The sequence below is a fragment of the Anabas testudineus genome, chromosome 21 (assembly GCF_900324465.2).
Source record: "Anabas testudineus chromosome 21, fAnaTes1.2, whole genome shotgun sequence".
Classification (NCBI taxonomy): Eukaryota; Metazoa; Chordata; class Actinopteri; order Anabantiformes; family Anabantidae; genus Anabas; species Anabas testudineus.
In genome coordinates, this window is record NC_046629.1 from 24,030,124 (window position 1) to 24,048,606 (window position 18,483).

The 18,483-nt window shown below is 41.3% G+C and overlaps 1 protein-coding gene across 1 annotated transcript in view; it reads right to left on the reverse strand.

The window, feature by feature from the left end:
* The window catches only part of LOC113172857 (neuropilin-2-like), a 58,512-nt gene that overhangs the window by 4,220 nt on the left and 35,809 nt on the right, over positions 1 to 18,483 (reverse strand). The window contains exons 11-16 of the mRNA XM_026375886.2: positions 17,469 to 17,543; positions 16,631 to 16,795; positions 12,889 to 13,157; positions 12,650 to 12,746; positions 10,701 to 10,733; positions 857 to 919 (exon numbers count right to left, since the gene is read on the reverse strand). Of these exons, the coding sequence (XP_026231671.1) occupies positions 857 to 919; positions 10,701 to 10,733; positions 12,650 to 12,746; positions 12,889 to 13,157; positions 16,631 to 16,795; positions 17,469 to 17,543 (702 nt within the window). The remainder of the gene's footprint in view (positions 1 to 856; positions 920 to 10,700; positions 10,734 to 12,649; positions 12,747 to 12,888; positions 13,158 to 16,630; positions 16,796 to 17,468; positions 17,544 to 18,483) is intronic.

The window sequence follows — 18,483 nt, forward strand, 5'->3', positions numbered from 1 at the left end:
ATTTGTTTTTACATGTGTTAGTCTACAACTTGTCTTATCCAACCAAGTCAGACTGTGGGATCTTCAGGTGTACTGAACTGAGCATCTCCGTAAAGGAGAACAAATTACACTGTACCAGAGGTGAATGAGCTGCAGCATATTATTCTGATTAACTCAAGAACAACTAATACTGTTAATGACAACCCCTGTTGTCACTGACTTCAAAAATCGGGAGGCATAAGGAAGTTAATTACTGAAAAGGTGTTCTGTGCTATGTGTTGTGAGTGTTGAAGTGTGAGCATCTACTTAGTATAAGCAATCGCGTTAATCCACTTAATGAATATATACACACACGAACGAGCAGAGAGACTTGCTCACACACAGGAAAGCAGTAAACAGTCAGCAAACAGACTTGTTCAGTGAGGGAAAGACTGAGCGCTCTTCTTGTATCTGTCAGAGGGGCTGGGAGAAACAAGAAATACGAACACATGCATGTGGGCACATGCGTATTCTGTAACACACACATACACATGTAGCCTGGAAGTAAACCATGATTGTTGTACAGACAGATGTTTTTTTGTTTTTTTTTCACGATGCCCAGGAGGAAGCTGTCTGTCTCACTTTGTCTGCCATGGAACATGAAAGAGGAGGAGCGGAAATGCACACCAACATGCCCACACAGACACACACTTTTGGATGCTCTCGCTCGCATCCCCTCCCTCTCTCTCTCTCTGTCTCACACACACACACACACACACACACACATATGCTTTTTTCTTGTGGAATCACAAGTTAAAAAAAGAGCCATAGGCATGCCTCAACTTAAAGAGCAATTCCACTTTGGTGCGGGTGAGAAGAGGCGAAGAGAGAACCTTACCTCCATTGTTTGGGCTCTTGTGGTTGAAAATTGGATCTTTTTCAAAATCCATGGGCCTAGGGTCTGTTAAAAAGACAGAAAGAGTAGCATTATTAATCTCAAACATCCACTCAAGCTGGAGCTGCTCTAGAGTCCACATCTTGTTGTGATAACATCACTCCATCTCTTATGTTGTCAGCACACAAGCTACATTTGTAGATGGAAATCAAACTACACAAAAGCTCAAAGAGAGAGTGATCTTGTTAAAACTTTCTTAAGAGATCAGACAAAAGATTTCCTCTAACCTGTATTGTTCTGTGCTCAGTCTAAGGGAAAATAACGTCTGGGGTTACTGAACATTTCACCCAGACTACCTGCATAAAGCCGGGAAGTTTCATTATCTGATAAGCATCAATTCTCTTTTTTATTTGCTTAGAAATTAAAACAGAGTCAAGAGATTGAGAGAATGAGTAGAACGATACGAGGGGTGTGTGAGTGTTTGAATGAAAGAGAGAGAGAGGGGGGGGGGAGCTGAACTGTGAAGAAAAAGACAAAACGGCTGCATAGAAAAATATCACTTTTATTACCTTCACATTCCCCACAATATATTTTCATTATATTTCATAACCGTAAAATTCAACAAGCTAAAATACCACTTAATATTTCTGAGGCAAGCCAGAGTGTAAGGCTTTGAAGGGTTTGGAAGCTCAATTCTGCTTCAATCCAGGTTTATTCAAGGAAATTGATATTACAATCCCCAGGAGAAAAAAAAAAAAAAAAAAAGGGAAAGAAACAGTGCGATATCTGGGCAGCTGATAACAATTTATTGCTGGGGCAAAGTAACCAAAAACACATTATGAAGTGAAACCGTAATAGATATTGAAGAGATAGGAGGTGAAAAACTAATTTAGTAGATATGAAAAAAGATATAGGGCCTCATTTCCTCAGTTAGATAAAGTCATTTTTCTATGAGACAATTTTAACATGTGGCATCTCCGTTTTCTACTTTCTGCAAAAGTCTTTACAAACTTCCAATCCTCTTTAGCCTCTTAATAACAGAGGACTACTATTCAGTGGGACCTGCACATGGATTCAATATGAGGCAATTTCTTTCAAATCAAAAAAGTGACGGAATCAATCTTTAATTTTTTTTAAATTGACCTCCAAGACACAATAAACAAAGGAACCTGACTGAGTTTAATTTCAATTCTAATATTAGAGCTACCAGAAACTCCTTTAGTATTTGGTGTGTGTTTCATCTAAAGAGTTTAATTGTAGAACATTTTAAAATGAGATTATCTGATTGCTAGTCTGGTGCCTCTATTTGCTTTGCATGTCTATATGTAAGTTCAGTAAATACAAGCTAGTGAAGTTAGTGCAAGTGAAAGCCATAAAGTAGACAACTGTCTTCATAAAGACAGAGGAAATACACAAAATTAAAGGTAATAGGCAGGAACACCACAAAGTGCAGCTTTTGAGAAGCAAGCTAACTGTAGCATGGGATTTAAAATGACTGCACAAATAGAGATGCTCTGTCAAAGCCCATGCTGCCTCACAGACACATGAGGAGTCCATTTGAGTCAGCATGTGATGCACAGGGTTTGATCTTCTCTGATTAGTAAGAAGAGAAGTCTGTGTCCCGAGATTTGAAAGCTGCTCTCCACAACAACACATGTTATAGAGGGTATCTTGGCTAAAATGTACATACTGTAACTTTAAGTAATGCATCATCTCAGAGCTGGTTTTACTCAGTTTGCATCCGTTTGCTCAGTTTGAGTCTAAACTACAGTCGCTGTTTAAATTAAAAGTAATTCAGAGACATCCTTTGTAGAGGACACATAACAAAATGATCCATCTTTCCTGCTATCAACATTTTTACATGAATAAGTTTCTTTAGTAATTAATAAAAGAAGTCAAAGCATCATCATCAATACATTTGTTAAAAATTACATTATCAAGGTAGAGTTTCTTAAGACTCAGTACCCTTCATTACTTCACCACTAAGATCTGGGACTTCACGTCACCAAAGCTGAGGACAAAAAGTGAAAATTGTTTAAATGTACAGTATCACAACAGAACCTCCCGGCTCTAACTTTTCTCACAGTCACCTGAAATCACTGCAGGCCTCGACTAAACATTAAACTACTAATGCAGAGATGGAAAAAGAAGCAGCAAAAAAAAAAAAAAAAGATGCTCGGACTCTCTTTGGATGACTGTTGAACACTTTCTAATGATCCTGGCTTAAAGCCCTCAGGCTAGGATCCTGAAAAGAATCATCATGCGGATCTGAAAAGAGATTAAAACTCCCTGTAGCCCCATTTTATCTCCACTCTCCAATTAGTAAAGAGAAGAATAAAAAGGGGGCTTTTTAATTCAGGCAAAGACGTGGATGGCTCTTTGGCACCATACGCAGTTCCAGTGGGGGCCTGAGGACCTGTTCGAATGCTTTCACTTGTAATATTTCTCCAGGAAACGGAGGAGGAGGAGGAAAGGGGAAAAAAAAAACACAGAGATGGCCTGAGGGCTAGAAATGCTTACTGCAGGGTTTTATGAATGCAATCGGCTCCATTAACTAATTAAAAATATTAAAGGGCTTCAAAGTAGTCTGTGATGGAGAGCGGAGAAGGAAGTGAGGGGAGGGTGATTTAAAAGTGCTGCATGAGAAGCATGTTTTCCAAATCTTGCAAAAAGTTTGACAGAGAGCTGGAGAATGCGAAACAAAAGTGCACGGGTAGCACAACATAAATACAGTCATACATCATTCCTCTATTTGAATTTTGGACCCACATTGATTGGGTTTTAGCACAAGGCTGCTAGAACGAGTCATATAATGTGTAAATCATTCACAAGTCGATTGAAATGGAAGGGAGAGGAGCTGGGGAGGCAGAAAATGGATAAGCATGCACAAAATAATACTTGTTGACTACAGCACAAAACATCGTTTATGACACACAATATGATAAAATAAGTCAATGTGGGGAATCGAAAAATGAATGAAACCGTGATTTCATAGCTTCTTGAAATCTAGATTCTTCTCCAGCACAGGTTTGTGTTTGCAAGCTGGTGTACGCGAGTGTATGTGTGTTGCGCACATAATGTGTTTCTCCATCACACAGTCTATTCTACCAAAAGACTTCTTTCATCTGCTTTTGTGTTTGAAACAACCTGCCCTCCTCCTTCAATTCTCTCCCTCCTTCAATCCGAACCCCAACCTGCCTCCCTGTTAGCCTTCCTCTCAGAGTAAAAGAAAAATCTATCTTTAGAAAGAATAGAGGTTTTTTCATCTCCCTCCATCTCTGGGCACATTCTTTGGAGGGAAAAGGGGGCTCGCTTAATGGGCCCTTCTCCTCTGAGAGATTTTGCTCTCCACCATTTCTGCCTCTCATTTTCTCTCCTGTGTTTTTTACTGGGAGGATTTACCATGAAGGGAGCGAGTAGAATAGGAACAAGTAGGTTTTGATGGAAAAAAAAAAGCTGGAGGATTTGGGCAAGAACAAAATGATGTAAAAGGGAGTGGGGGGGGGGGCACACAACACAAGCCAATGGGCTTCTGAGAAGTCCAAAACATAAGTATCATGTGGTATATGCCCGTTTTTTCAATTCAAACATAGTCAAAATATGAGTGCTGCCTTATAACTATGTATAAGTATAAAAATAAATGTATGACTATTATACACCGAAAGCACACGTGGGTTTGTTGTTACACACAACCACCATATTCACAATAGAAAAAAACACCAAGCAACCAACTGACCTTCAATAAATGAGTCTGTCAGTCTCAAGATTTCAAAAGAAACAACTTGAATGAGCTGTGACACATGAAAAGTGTTCACACAAACTTACACACAGTATTAAATGGTTAAAATGAGGCGTTGGATGCCAAGATACAGTATGTACATGTGAGCAGGTGATGTAAAAACAAAAAAAGACAGTAGTGCTGCACTCTTACTTGATAAATCATGGTAAATAAAATGATCAATGATTTCTAAAAAGTAAGATTCTCGGTGTCACAGCATGTTTGGTCTCACCTGTTGAATACAAGCAACATTAATGAGTTTCTTCAGGCCAATATACTGAAACCTCTGAGCTTGTAATCGATCATAACACACAGGATCTAATGCATCATGTTCACAAAATAAAGATTTGAACATTTTTTTTCTTGCACAGACAGAAAGGAAAACACATACCTGCACATACTGAATACATACGGTATAATAGTGGTTTTCTGTTTTGTTTCATTCACCCAGTCTAGTGTGTGTGTGCAGAACATACAAAGATGGATAATTTGAACATTCACAGACAGGCATTGGGTTATCCATGAGGTCCAGGCAACAAACTGTTGAGTCCATACTCTTCTTTAGCACTGAGGCACCTCGTTTCAGAGCGGAGGTAATAGTTTTAAAGCATTTTATCAAAGGCATATCCAGGATGTAATCAAAAATGCACCAACATGTGAGACGTTATATGCCTTGACGTGTCCGTGCATATGTGTGTGTAGTTTAATGCAGTGTGTGCGTGTATTTGTGTGCGAAGTCATCTCAGCCCTGCCCTTATGTAAAGCAGGCCGAGGACAGCACAACACGGATTGCAGGAGCAACACGGTGGACGTGAAGCTGTCTATCAGTCACAGCTGGATGGACAGCTCTAATTGTGGACAAATAAACTGCGGCTTCATTCAGCCCCAAACAAATAGCTTTCTCTCTTTATGTGGCACACAGACGCAGTGTGCTTGCTTTCTATCTCTGTGTAAATCCCTTCACAGTCGGAGAGGGTATTTGAAGGCAGGCAGTGTCCAGGCTGCAGATCAGAATGGGGCAGACACACATATCATGCTCTTATACTAAAAAAAAAAACAGAAAACGTGTTGTTACAACACTGACATTGTACATAGTGTGTACATATGTCTTATCCAAAGTCTATTTGTGAGTTTAGCTTTGATTTTATTCTTATTCTCTTCATAATTAATCTTATTTAAGACTCTGGAGCAGCTGTAGAAGCTGATATACACTTAAGATCATTCATGATGCTGCTTAGCAACTATACTGTTTATTATAATATATGTCGTCAGCTCTGTTCATCCATTAGACTCTGGGTTCTTTCATCTGCTCTCCCCAGTGCGGGATAGTGGTAAACTTTGACATCAGAGGCTGAAGTGAACCCTGGTCACTCAATTCAGATCAGTCATGAGCAGCAGGAGTTGTGTTGTCTCGTAAATTCTCAACAGTGAACAGTGGTGATTGGATTGGTGAATACTGCTGTTGATTATTATATTCAGGGAGTTTTCACACCCCGTGATCATTTTATTTAAACAAAGCATTCTAAAGAAATTGTATCATTGTCATGAGTCCCGTTGTTTCAACACTGAGAATCGCAGCTGTCATCTTTCTCCAGTTTCATGGTGAACATGGGGTCAACACCCGGCCCGGAACCTGGGTTTTGATTTGGGCTCTGGATCAGATTATAACTGAGGTTTTGGTTCTGGTAGTTTTTTTGGTGACCTTGCTGATTTGCAACTTGACTGTTCGGCACTGATTGTTGATGGCTACCGCTGGTCTTCTTGGTTGCCCAGTAGTACCGATGGCAGCACAGTATCACCACCACAGTTACAGTGGCCAGCAGCAAGAGGGCACCGCCTCCCGCCAACATATAGTACCAGTAGGCAGGCTGTGCCACCACTGTCTTTACTGTGGGCTCCATCCTTGACATGGCACCCCCTGGAGGGCAGGAGGACACATTACTGGTTGGCTCAGTGGACAAGCGACGCAGACATGCAGACTGCTTTGGAAAAGCTATTGGTTGTCTAATTGACTGTTCGCTACACCCCTCACCCAGACAGCATTTGTCACATGATAACATGACAACTGTAACTGTCCACAACAGGTCTGTCAAGCTCTGGTTCCTACACATGCTAAACAACATGACTGTAGTAGGACAGACACTAAGCAGTGTAAGAGTGTGGACGGTTTCATCCACATATATAACTTTTATCAAGACACTGTGTTTTAACATACTCACTCATACTAATGTCAGGCTACTTACACTGTCTCAGTACTCAAAGTAAAACTAGTATTAAAGGCCATGGTGCACATAACTAACCAGAGTTTATATGGCTGTGCAGATGATCTGAATTATGTCACAATGAAATAACTCTCTAATCTGTTCGGCATCATACATATAAGAAGAGTAAATATCCCAACTACAGAAGAGTACTGTCTTTTACTTCATTTTTTTTACAATGATAATCAATTAGTTAGGATGCTGATGGAGATTTGCCTTAGAGATGTGGCAAAATATTACATATGTAGCCATCAAGCACATGTTTAAGACCCACGAAAGTTTGATTTAAAAAACCTAGAAACATAAAAAACACAGCCAGGGACACCTCCACTATTTTTAACCAACTCATGAAGCTAACATGTGCTTAATGAACTGTCTAGGTGCAGCTGATAAAATCTGTCTTTTAATCAGGCAAAATCCACCAGTGCCAGATAGAAATGAAAAGGCCTCAATCAAAGAAACACGTGTGATAAATCACTGTCAACTGCAAACAGTACAAGCTTGACAGGCCTAGCAACAGTAGCTATCAGGGATGGGGCGCAGCGAATGGTCAATTACTGCAACAGTGAGTTAAAATGATTGTGCCTTGCTGGTATTCCACTAAACATAATGTGAAAAATCAACAGCAGGCAACAAACAGACAGCAATCACTTTCCCAATATTTATATGTTTATAACAATTTGCAAACTCCACATAAAATCTCCATTACCCATAAAAGATGGTGATGCACATGTTTGCTTATGCTGATTTTACGATAGGATAGGATTTCTGATTGATGCAAACGTCACAAGCATTAGCTGCACATTGACACGCAAAGGCTCATGCCATTCGCTCACATTCGATCAGAGAATGCAAAGCCTCTATTATGCTGTGACTGGCTGATTGGGACAAAGGGTAGGGACTGTTAAGTGGTTGTATTTGGTGAGACACAGCTGCGCTTATCAGGGCAAGATCACACTGAACGGAGTCGAGTGGAGGGAGAAAGAGATGGAAAGGAAAAGAGGGGCAATCAGAGAGAAATTACAGGGTTAGAGAAAGATTAAGAGAGAAGGCATTATTCGAGAAAAGAATGGAGTGAAATAGAGAGGGGTGGTAGAAAGTGAGAGGAGAGAGGGTAGGAGGGAGGGGCAGTGAAGGGAGAGAGCTAATCCTGCCATGATATCTTTAATCCTGCATTAAAGGTTTGTCTGAAACTTCAGTTCTCTGTCAACTCACTGGAAAAGAAAACCGCTGAGAGGGAGAGGTTGTGGAAGAAAGAGAGACCAAAAAAAGGGTGGGGGGAGGGAAATAAATAAATATAATGAACATGAGCGAGAAAGAAAAGAAGAAATACTGTAGAGCCAGGGCAAGCAAGGGAGGAGAGAGGAGTAATGAAATCAGGAATAAGGAAGGAGAGGTGCAGAGTGACATACAGAACTTCAAGGAAGCCCGCGAGCTTCATTTTGTTAAGCTCAGATGTACTCTTTAAAGGTTTAAAAAAGGCTTTGATCGAAAATCTGTGTAACGTAAGTAGCCTGCGCAGAGAGCCTTCCCACCAGTCGATTAAAACACACGATTTACGAGGTCCCAAAAAGTTACTTAGCTTTTCTCTTTCGGTTCTTTTGTGTATGTAGCATGATCAGTCCGTGTGCTGTCAGTGCAGGACAGGAACAACACAGTGGAGCTGCCCTCTTCATAGAATATGTAAAGAGAAATGTTTCTCATAATGTGAGAGTTGGCATCTGTAATTTTAGTGCATTTCATATCTATTTTATTAGGTATTTATCCACTTTTCAGGAAAGTTGCAAGTGGGAAATATAAAATCCAAAATCCGAGTAGACATCAGTTTAAAATGCCACCTTGGCCAGTATTCCTTGTAACACCTCCTTCAATTTAATGTTGAACAACTAAACAAGCAACAGAGGAATTTATAATATAATACGCTTGAAGTCTTCAACTACACGTGTTCACACAAAGAGAAAGATTTTGGTTCTCAGCTCACTTTTCAACAGGTGTCCCAAAGGGCTCAGCCTCAAGACAACACACTGTGTGTTAGAAGTGACACTGTTGTCATGTGATACAGTTCAGCATCCAACAGTCTAACAAACCTACAGACGTTAGATCAACTCAAAATGCAGTTTTATTGAGTTTGGCTCTCGGGAATCATATTTAACATTTTACTGAGCTGAAGTGTGGCAACACAAAACCCCAGGGCCACTCAAGTTCCTGACGATATTCAAAGAATGCGTTTGATCTATTTGCACACTAGGAACACGTTCACACTCAGACACACACAAGGGACTAATTTAAACACGTAACATGACGTTTCTCAGTCTACCGCCACACTTGACTGGTTTAGTTACAATAACATTATCTAATAACACAGAAAGAGTAAAAATGCATTAACCATAAAGTGGTTATTCTTGTGATCTATCCTCCAGCTTCGGGAATTTGATTTCCTACACTTAAGGTAAGAAAAAGCTGTGTGCTCCAGTTTTAGCCTCAAACATACATTGTTATCTACACCCATAGTACATATTATAAATGAAAAATGAAGCACAAAAAAAACTAACTGAAGTGTGTAAAAGTCTTTTTATACTTCTCAGTTACATATCAAAAAAGCCAATGTCATTTTGTGTGTGTCTAAACAAAAGCAGCCTGAGTTTCAGGTCCTAACCCAGGCTTTGAAAACAAGAGATCCAGTAGCATAATCTGCCTAAGCCCCTTTTATCTGCTTTCAGACTGGCCTATTTCAGGATGAGGGAGAAATAAAGAGGACGTTGGATGGTGATCAACTCTGCATTTCATTCGGTCGGGCACATACTTTTTGGGAGGAGAAGACAAAGAAAAGCAAAATTTAAAACAAAGGAAAGAAATGATGAGCAAAAATAGATGGAAGTAGAGGAGCAGAGAAGAGGAAGGAGTGAGAGAAGCAGAGGGAAACAAGAAGAGGGAAAGAGACAGAAGAGGAGAGACTCCTTGTATGGTGCTGAATACAGAGTGAGAGAGAGAGACAAACAAATCAGGATGGAGTAATGGATAAAGAGCGAGACTGCGGCTCTCTACAATGAGAAAGTAGTGAGGGTTGGACTGACAAAGTAAAAGTTAAGAACAGTTCTTTCCATTTCTTCACGTATGAGAGAAAAAGACCAAAAAGAAGAATGACGTCCCGATTTTAACCTTCACATAATGTCACTTCACTTTAAGCTGACGTGTGACGGCATGTGAGCCACTGCGAATCGACACTGTTTCACTCATTTGCTGTGGGTCTCTGCAAACTACAGGTACAGTTGCACATGACCACGCTCATACGGTGAGAACTGTACACCAGTGACAGATCCCACACACACCTCGTTGCACATCATTAATGACTTGAAGCAGTCTATGGCATGTACAAATATACGTGGATGCTACTCTGTTGCAATGCTGCATTTCATTTGATGTTGTTACGAGATCAAACTACATCATCAGAAGTATCAGCCCAGCATGCAGGGAGTCATGCTGGAACAATGCAGAGGATCCATTCCATCAAGTTGCAACAACGTCACCTTCATTGTCTTGTTTTGTTCACATACCAAAATCCATAAATGAAAATCCTACATGATGTTTTCAAATTCAGAAACATGTAGTTACGCATTAAGAAGTCCTATTCAGACTCGTTCGCAAAGGTCGTACTGCAGCTCAGGGGTAGAATCGACACGTAACCTGTTGTGATGCTTTCAAAGAGTTACTCAGGGCCGGTGCAGTGCTGCGAGCTGAGCTTAGCAACAAGCAAGAAGCACAGACATTTGGCACAGGAAGTACAAACTGAACAGGAAGAAGAACTTACTGGTTATGCCAGGAGTTAAGGCAGGTAGAGGCTCTGGAAAAGAGAGAGAGAGAAAAAAGAAATGTTATTGATGATGCTTCGTAAGCAGCACCTTGTCATATCAGCAGGAAATGCACAGGTCTGTGTTCACAGAGTGAAACTGAATGACCACTCTGACCTGTGCTAAACCAAAAGGATCAGATATGAATATAAATGTATTCTCTAGGCTTTATTTGTTATTGCTAAATCTGTTTATTAAATCCCAGTGTAGCCATTTGCTCGATTCCTCTCTACTTTAGCATAATTTGATGGTTGTATAGATATTATACAACTGTACGTCTGTGCATTTGAGCATTTGTGCAGTGTTTTACTCCTTTTTGAGAAACTCGATTAAGATTTATTGAGTTGTGAGACGGTATAAAGGTCCACAGGTCCATTAATCTTCCTGGAACACAGTCATTTTTACAAAATGGAGCAAATATAAAGAGGGGAAGACAAAAGAGTGATCTGACAGGTTTTAGATGAGAGGAAGCGCATCCTCTCTCCTCACTTTTTCCTTTTTACTTATTCATTGTGCATCTCTCTTTCCTGCTGTGATTATTCTTTATTTTGTTGGCTCTCCACTCTCTTTTATTTCTTTCTTTTCCTGAGGTGAGACATACACAGGGGAGAAGGAGATGGAGAAGATGGGGTGAAAGCAGTGAGGAGCAGGGTGAAGGGAAGGAAAATGGAAGAATAGGAAGGAAGGGCGGAGGTAAGCTACAGGGTCATGGGAACAGGGACTGAAATTTACTGCTGTTTATTATTTGCTGGAGGATGTGACATCTATTATGAAAGTGAGAGGGAGAGGGAAGATGGAAAAGTAACAGGGAAACAAGAGAGCATGTAATTACAAGTAGTGGATAAGGACTGAGTGAGGGTGTGAATAGATAGCAAGGAAATAATATCAAAAGAAAATTGTGAAGACATTTGAAGGAAAAGTGTAAAAAACAAGAGTAAATTTGTCATCGCAGATAAGAAGCTCCACTGCTATACAGATGCCTTAGACTGACTGTAGCCCCCCTCCTATTGGATGATCAGTGTAATCTAAGATACATCACATTTTACACATAGAAAGATTTCTAACATTAAAAGAGCAAGTGAACTAAATCTGAAATACATCAGACTCTTTGTTAGGCCAAAGTCTGGGGTTAGGCTAGGACTTAGTTATGATTATGGTTAGGGTCTGTTTCCAGGAAATTAATTGAAGCGAAGGTAATGTCCTCTGAAGTGATGGAAACATGACTGTGTGTGTGTGTGTGTGTGAGAAGGTATGATCTTTATAAAACAAGCTAATATGAAGGAATTAAAACCTAATCCTGTGTCTAGCCTGTTTCAAACCAATGCAAGTCTGCAGTTTCTGTTAATAAAAAAGTAATTCTAATGGTTATATAACTGAAAAACCAATACTTGATAGGTGGAAAAGAGTTTCTTAAGCATTTTAATCATAAGATAACTACACGCCTCTTTTTGAAGCAATAACGCACAAACGTGTTTAATGACACTGGTTCAACGACATTTCAAAATGATTGAAGGAAGGATTGTGGTAAAGATGGAAAATGTAAGTGAGAGAGACTGAAAGTGAGGCAGTAAGAAAGAATGCAAAGAATCAAAGGTAGGGTAGGGTGAGGTGCTATCAGAAAACACTGAAGGAGACAGAGAAAGGGAGATATAATGAAAGATAGATTAGAATCTAGGCCCAAAAGCCATTTGTGGCCTACTTTCTTTTTCTTTTGTGTGTGTGTGTGTGTGTGTGTGTGTGTGTGTAAACATGAGGGTTTTTTTCCCCCTTCCCTCCCTCTCATCTGGTCTCTAGTGAAAACATAGCATAAACAGTGTAGTGTGAGGAAGAGGGACTCCGATAACAAAACAGACTGACTGACATATTAATAAATGGGCAGACAGGTAGCGACACAGGGTCTGGGACTTACGTGTGCACTGCTCCAACGGCATGCTGTTGCTCATGTGGATGTTGTCTATTCTGATGTGGCCTCTGGTTGGGTGATCAAAGAATCCCTCAAACACCACCTAAATGAGAGAGAGAGAGAGACACAGATAGACATAGTGTTAGTTTCTGTCTCTAACATAAAGGGAGGTGTCATGATAAGTGTAAAAGACCCACTGTAGGAGCTGTAGTAGCATAAATGGGTGTTTCCCTGGAAACACTTGCCTGATACTCTTTGGGGCTTTGAGGCAGGATGGTGCGGCCCTCCCTCCAGTGGGGTCCCTGGTCTCCTTTAAGCGCCCATAGCAGTGTCTCCTCCTGTTCATTGTCCCTCAGCAGGACCCTCAGGCTCCCTTGCGCCTCTCCCTGAATCTCATAGTAGAAGATGAGGCAGAGCGGGCCTTGCTCCGGTCCCACCTCAGGGCTCAGAAGGCGAGCTCTCTTGCGCTGGGTGTGGGCTCCTGCATCCAGGTGGAGGTAGTTCCCTGAGAAATCTGGAGGACAGGACAGAGAAGTGGTGCTACATGACTGTGTGGTTGTTGCAGGATCAGAGCTATACTGTGCATTAATTCTGACTTCCTTTAAAATAAACACATCACCTCTCTTTTTATTTGATCAGGAGGTATAGGACGGAGTAAATATCATTGTTTTCCGCGTGCTTTTTTGCATCTTATTTATAAAAACTATCCATTTCAATGCATTTTCTGATTCGTGACAGAGCTGCTGCAGAAGGCAGGTTCACTCCTTGCCACTGAAACAGGCCCAACATACAGTATTATGTAGTAATGCAGCAGTGCAGCAGGATGTGGTTGTTAAGCCATTACCACCATAATTCTGTGGTATGAGGCTTAACCACAAATGAGGCTGCCATTTCATCACGACCACAAATGGCTATGGATACAAATGAACACGTGTAAACAGTACACACACACACACACACACACACACGTGCGCGCGCACAACTCTGCTAAACAGCCTTAATCATTCTGAATGCTGAGATCTCATTCTGTTGCTCTCCCTGATGGTGCTACTTAGTCAGCATAGCCACAGTGCAGTCAAGATGCCTGTGCATGTGGACTCTATTTGTGTATTTGTGTGTGCTTGTCCTTCCTGCATGCATGCCCGCGCTATCAATTTTTTTATTAATTCCCCTCAGCACAAAGACTGGATAGAGAGATTAACAGAAAGCAAAAGAGGTAAAGGGAGAGAGGAGATGAGTGAGGGAAAGAATGAGCAGACATGACAGAGACGAGGGAGAGAAAGAAAGGTAGTGCCGGAGTGTCTCCACACGCCAAACAGGACCATAATCATTAGCCTGGTGCTGTGTTTGGCTGTTTGTCTAGTTTGTTTATTATGGCCGGAGAGTAAAAGCTTCGCTGGAGCTGCAAATAGTCTTTTTATCGACAAAGAGACACAAAGAGAAGAAGAAAGAGGAGAAGAAGGGACGCAAGAAGAACAGAGAGCATATACAGCAAATATCTGTATATCTATCTATCTATCTATCTATCTATCTTTCTATGTATCTATCTATCTATGTATCTATCTATCTATCTATCTATGTATCTAAAGCACATCACGCTTTATGAATAATGGATTTAGGTTGAGGTAACTCTGTTTCTGCACTCGGAGGCAATGAAAACAGGGACCTAAATTGCCGTTGCTCATTAAGTACAGTTAGAGAAAGTTGCAGTGTTTTTCTGTCTCTTCGCGTTTGATCTTGGCAAATGTACAAAGGGAGGGAATTAATTAACAACTCTCCATGGGAGGGAAAGGCAGGGATGCAGAATTGGCTCTGAGGGAGGGAAATGTGTGTGTGTCTCTCTGCATGTTGGTGTCTGTTGGTATGAGTGTTAGTTCATCTGTAGGTATCTTTGTTTATGTTTATATCCGTGCGTTGGTTTGTGAGTTCATCTGTCAGTCATTGTGTGTGTGTGTGTGTGTGTGTAATATAAGTACCTTGTGTGTATACATGAGCTCATGGCAACTGCATTTTTTTCATGTTAGTTTGAAGTGTTTCACTACAAGTGTACTGAAGATGCTCGGTGTGTGTGGATGTGGATGTGCTTCTATCCCAAGTTTGAGTTTACAACAAATTTAGGTCTTTTCTGACATTCTTTGTTCTTAATCGTGACAATAAATCATACAGGATCCAGCTGTTTCATTAAAGCTACTGCTTCCAAACTGTGGCTCAAAACAATATCCTGAAATTGCTATAATCACTTTTTCCACATTTGGAAATGCGTTATATTAGAGCATAAACCTTGAGGAAAATGGCAAATGCTTTTGGTTCAGGTGTGATAAGAAGCCAGGGGGCTGTGAAATGTGATCACAGAGGAAAACCGGATAATATCTTATGGATCTAATCAACACAGCTGATCGCTAAATCATTAGATATTTTAAAATGATAGTATGCTGTCAGTTTAAATCCCTCCTTATTCCTAAACCACTTCCAACAACCGTTTGTGTGAAGAATTTATTTCGATAAAAATCTCCACAGGGTGAACAATTTCCCCCTCACCCTGTCTGAGATCAAAAGAATATCTTGGGAGCTCAGCTTGGGTCAGAGTTTTTCTCTTAAAATCCTAAAAGGGCTTTCGATGACAAGAGCTGGGGATTTGATTTGCATATCGAGACAGCTTCCAGACAGGGTGCCGCACTAATGTTGCTGTAGAACAAGACTTAATGTCATGTTGCTGTCTAACACGGAGACAGGGATGCTGCTAAGTCAATTACACACAGTGAAACACCCTTGCATGCATTCACGTGTTTGCAGGCACACACACACACATTACACATCCTCACCCATGCAGCAGTGTGATGTAGAGCCTTGCCTTTTGTCACGGCCCTGTCTGTTTATGAAGGAGCTGCTCAGTGGACCATAAACTGGATGGATTCAACAGATAGAAAACCTTGCTCTGTGGCAAGGTCGTGTGTGTTCGTGTGTGTGTGTGTGTGTGTGTGTGTAGGAAAGAAACCCACACACTTCGAGTGTTTAATCCACAGACAGTCCCACCTTGAGTAGTGTGTATTAGTTTGTGCGCGTGTGAGTGTGGAGCCTCGGGGAGAGATGAAGAGCTAAGGCAGCACTTATGTCAAAGCCATCATCTGACTTACAGTATCTGACTGCTCTTGGAAATGTGTGTGTGCCTCGAGGGTGCGTAAGTACCGTGCAGAAAGTATGCGAGTGTGTGTGTGATAGAGGATATGAGGAGGCAGTGAATGTGAGTGTGTATGTAATGGATAAAACAGCGTCCTGCTGTCTTATTAAAGATGGACAGATGTGGGAAAAAGGCAAGTACCACTGAGGGAAACGGTGGTAGAGAAAGAGGTGATCACAGGGACGGAGCGAGACTAAAGTGTGAAGGACGTGAAAATACAGAACTTAACTTAGCATACTGTAATGTGAAATAAGCAAAACATGGTGAGGATTAGAACGAGAACTTATGTAGTAAAGATGCTAAAAAGAGAAAAAGACAGAGAACAGGCAATAGAGTAACAAACTAGGTTAGAGGAAGTGAAAAACTGAAAAAGAAAACTCCAATGAAGTTGTCGTACACACACTTTTAGCAAATCAGAGTGAAATCCTTGCATCATTGTTGCTGTCAGAGGTTCCTCCCAGCACTGGGATCTGTAATATTCCACCAGAGGACAAGTGCTTTGCTCTTAATTAGTTTGAGAATGCTGAGGAAGGTTAAACATCTCAACGTGATGATGCTTCTTTTTCAGTGTTTAAAAAATGAGAAATATCCTGAAACGAAGAACGCTCAGAAAGATGAGAGCTGAAGGAGCTCCTAATGGGAACATGGTGTTTTGGGAAAGTTTGGAGGTTTAATTAGAGGAGAAGCCCTGACCAGAAATGACATCTCATGGCTCCCGAGCAGTTTTGGAAAGATCCAAATGTCGGCTGGACAGAGCAGGGGTTGGGAAGTCTGTGCAGTGTGATATCCAAATTAAAACCAGTACTCACGGTCTGATCCCAGCACCAGATCCTGTCTCGTTCCATGTGTGCCTTGTCCAGTTGAGCTGCTGCTGGCCGTGTGCAGCGACCAGCTCACACCTGACTGGGGATCAGCTGACCAGCCGCACAAGCTCTGCTCAAAGTCGCATACAGCAGACAGGGACGGAGTGGTGGCTGCAAATGAGAGAAAGCGTGATTTAGATAGCAATTCATGACATTTGATAATGAATGTGTGTTGTGACTTACGATAGATACAACTAATTATCAGGTTTTTGGCAAATTCAGACTGATTTAACCAACATGTCAAATTTAAACCTTTTTTATTTATCACGCTCCTTTTATGAGACTTGATGCCATAATGGCAGCCTCCTCTTTATTTTGATAGTGCTTGAAGAAAGCTTCCCATTGTGTTTTTGAGGTTCTGGGAATAGTGTTTGTGTAATGTGACATCTCAGTAAATCCCACTGAATCTAAATATTAGAGCAAAAGATCAATTATGTGCAGAGAGGATGTGGCAGACAGAGGATTCGAAAAGCAGCGTGTATGTAGAAATCAAACGGACAGAAAGACCTTAAAGTATAGTAGCTGTGAAGGCACATTCACAATGTGTGTGTGTGTGTGTGTGTTTGTAGATCTTCTGGCTGTGAGAGCTTATTTTCACTCATACAGAACTTCCTGTGGGACTCTCGAATCGTACTGACTTTAAAGCCCACAGGCCCTGTGGTGCACAGTGACATCATGAGTTTGACCCTTAGGAGCGTCCCGATGTGTGTGTGGACGAGAGACAGGGCGGAAATACAAGACGTCTGCATGAGTGACTCCACAGATCGTGTGTGTGTGTGTTTACCAGATCTCATTGCAGCGGTTGTCTGTTGCACTCTGGGCAGTGTGGGGGTCACGGTGTCAGGTACAGTGGAGGTTTCTGTCAACAGGTAGAAAACAGAAAAAGTCAGAAGGAGACGACAGAAATTCCTTCACATGCCACACTGCACTGTCAGGAGGTAACCTTATTGAATTATGTTATAACACACTCCAACTGTCTGATATATACAGACAATACTCAAATTACCCAAATCTAAGTCTTTGTTTTAAATATTCACAATTTGTTCCACAGCTGCTTCAAAGCACATAAGTCAAACTGTAATATTTGAACTGTGCTTCTGAGACGTTTGAAGAAAGCGGGATTTAGACATTCTACAGTAACTAATGATGTTTGTACACTCACACTGTGTATTGTTGTGTGTATTACTGCATTATTATCACGGTTCAGACGGTGACAGAGCGAGCTGACGCAGTGAGCTGGCACTCAGCTGAGGACTGTACCCAACTACTCATTTTATCCACTGCAGGTTGGCACGCTCGCTCTCCTTACACACACACACACACACATACATACACAATGCTGTGATGATAGATGCTGCACTCAAACTGACCTTGGCTCACAGCAGTGTGGAACTAGTGTATGATAGATCAAACAGACGCACACACACACACACACACACACGTCAGCAGTGAGGTATGTCTATATAACCTCTAGGACCTTCTGGTCTTAATAAGCAGTTTTCTACTGTTGGTTAAGATCCCCTAAATGGCCCTGAATGCTTTACCAGCTCCCTCTCACACATACCGGTGTAAGTATGCAGTACACAGTGTTAGTGTTAGTGTCTATATGTTGATGGAAGGGAATAGGAGACCGTCCCGGGTGCACAGCACACGGCCGATACCACAAACCTCTCACCAAATTATTCTCAGAAGTTACGTCTTAGTTTCTTTTATTTTCTGCCAGTCCCCCCACATTGTCTTGTTTGTCTTCCCTCCCTCATCGACCCTTCTGCTCTGTACATTCCCTCCATCTTTCTATC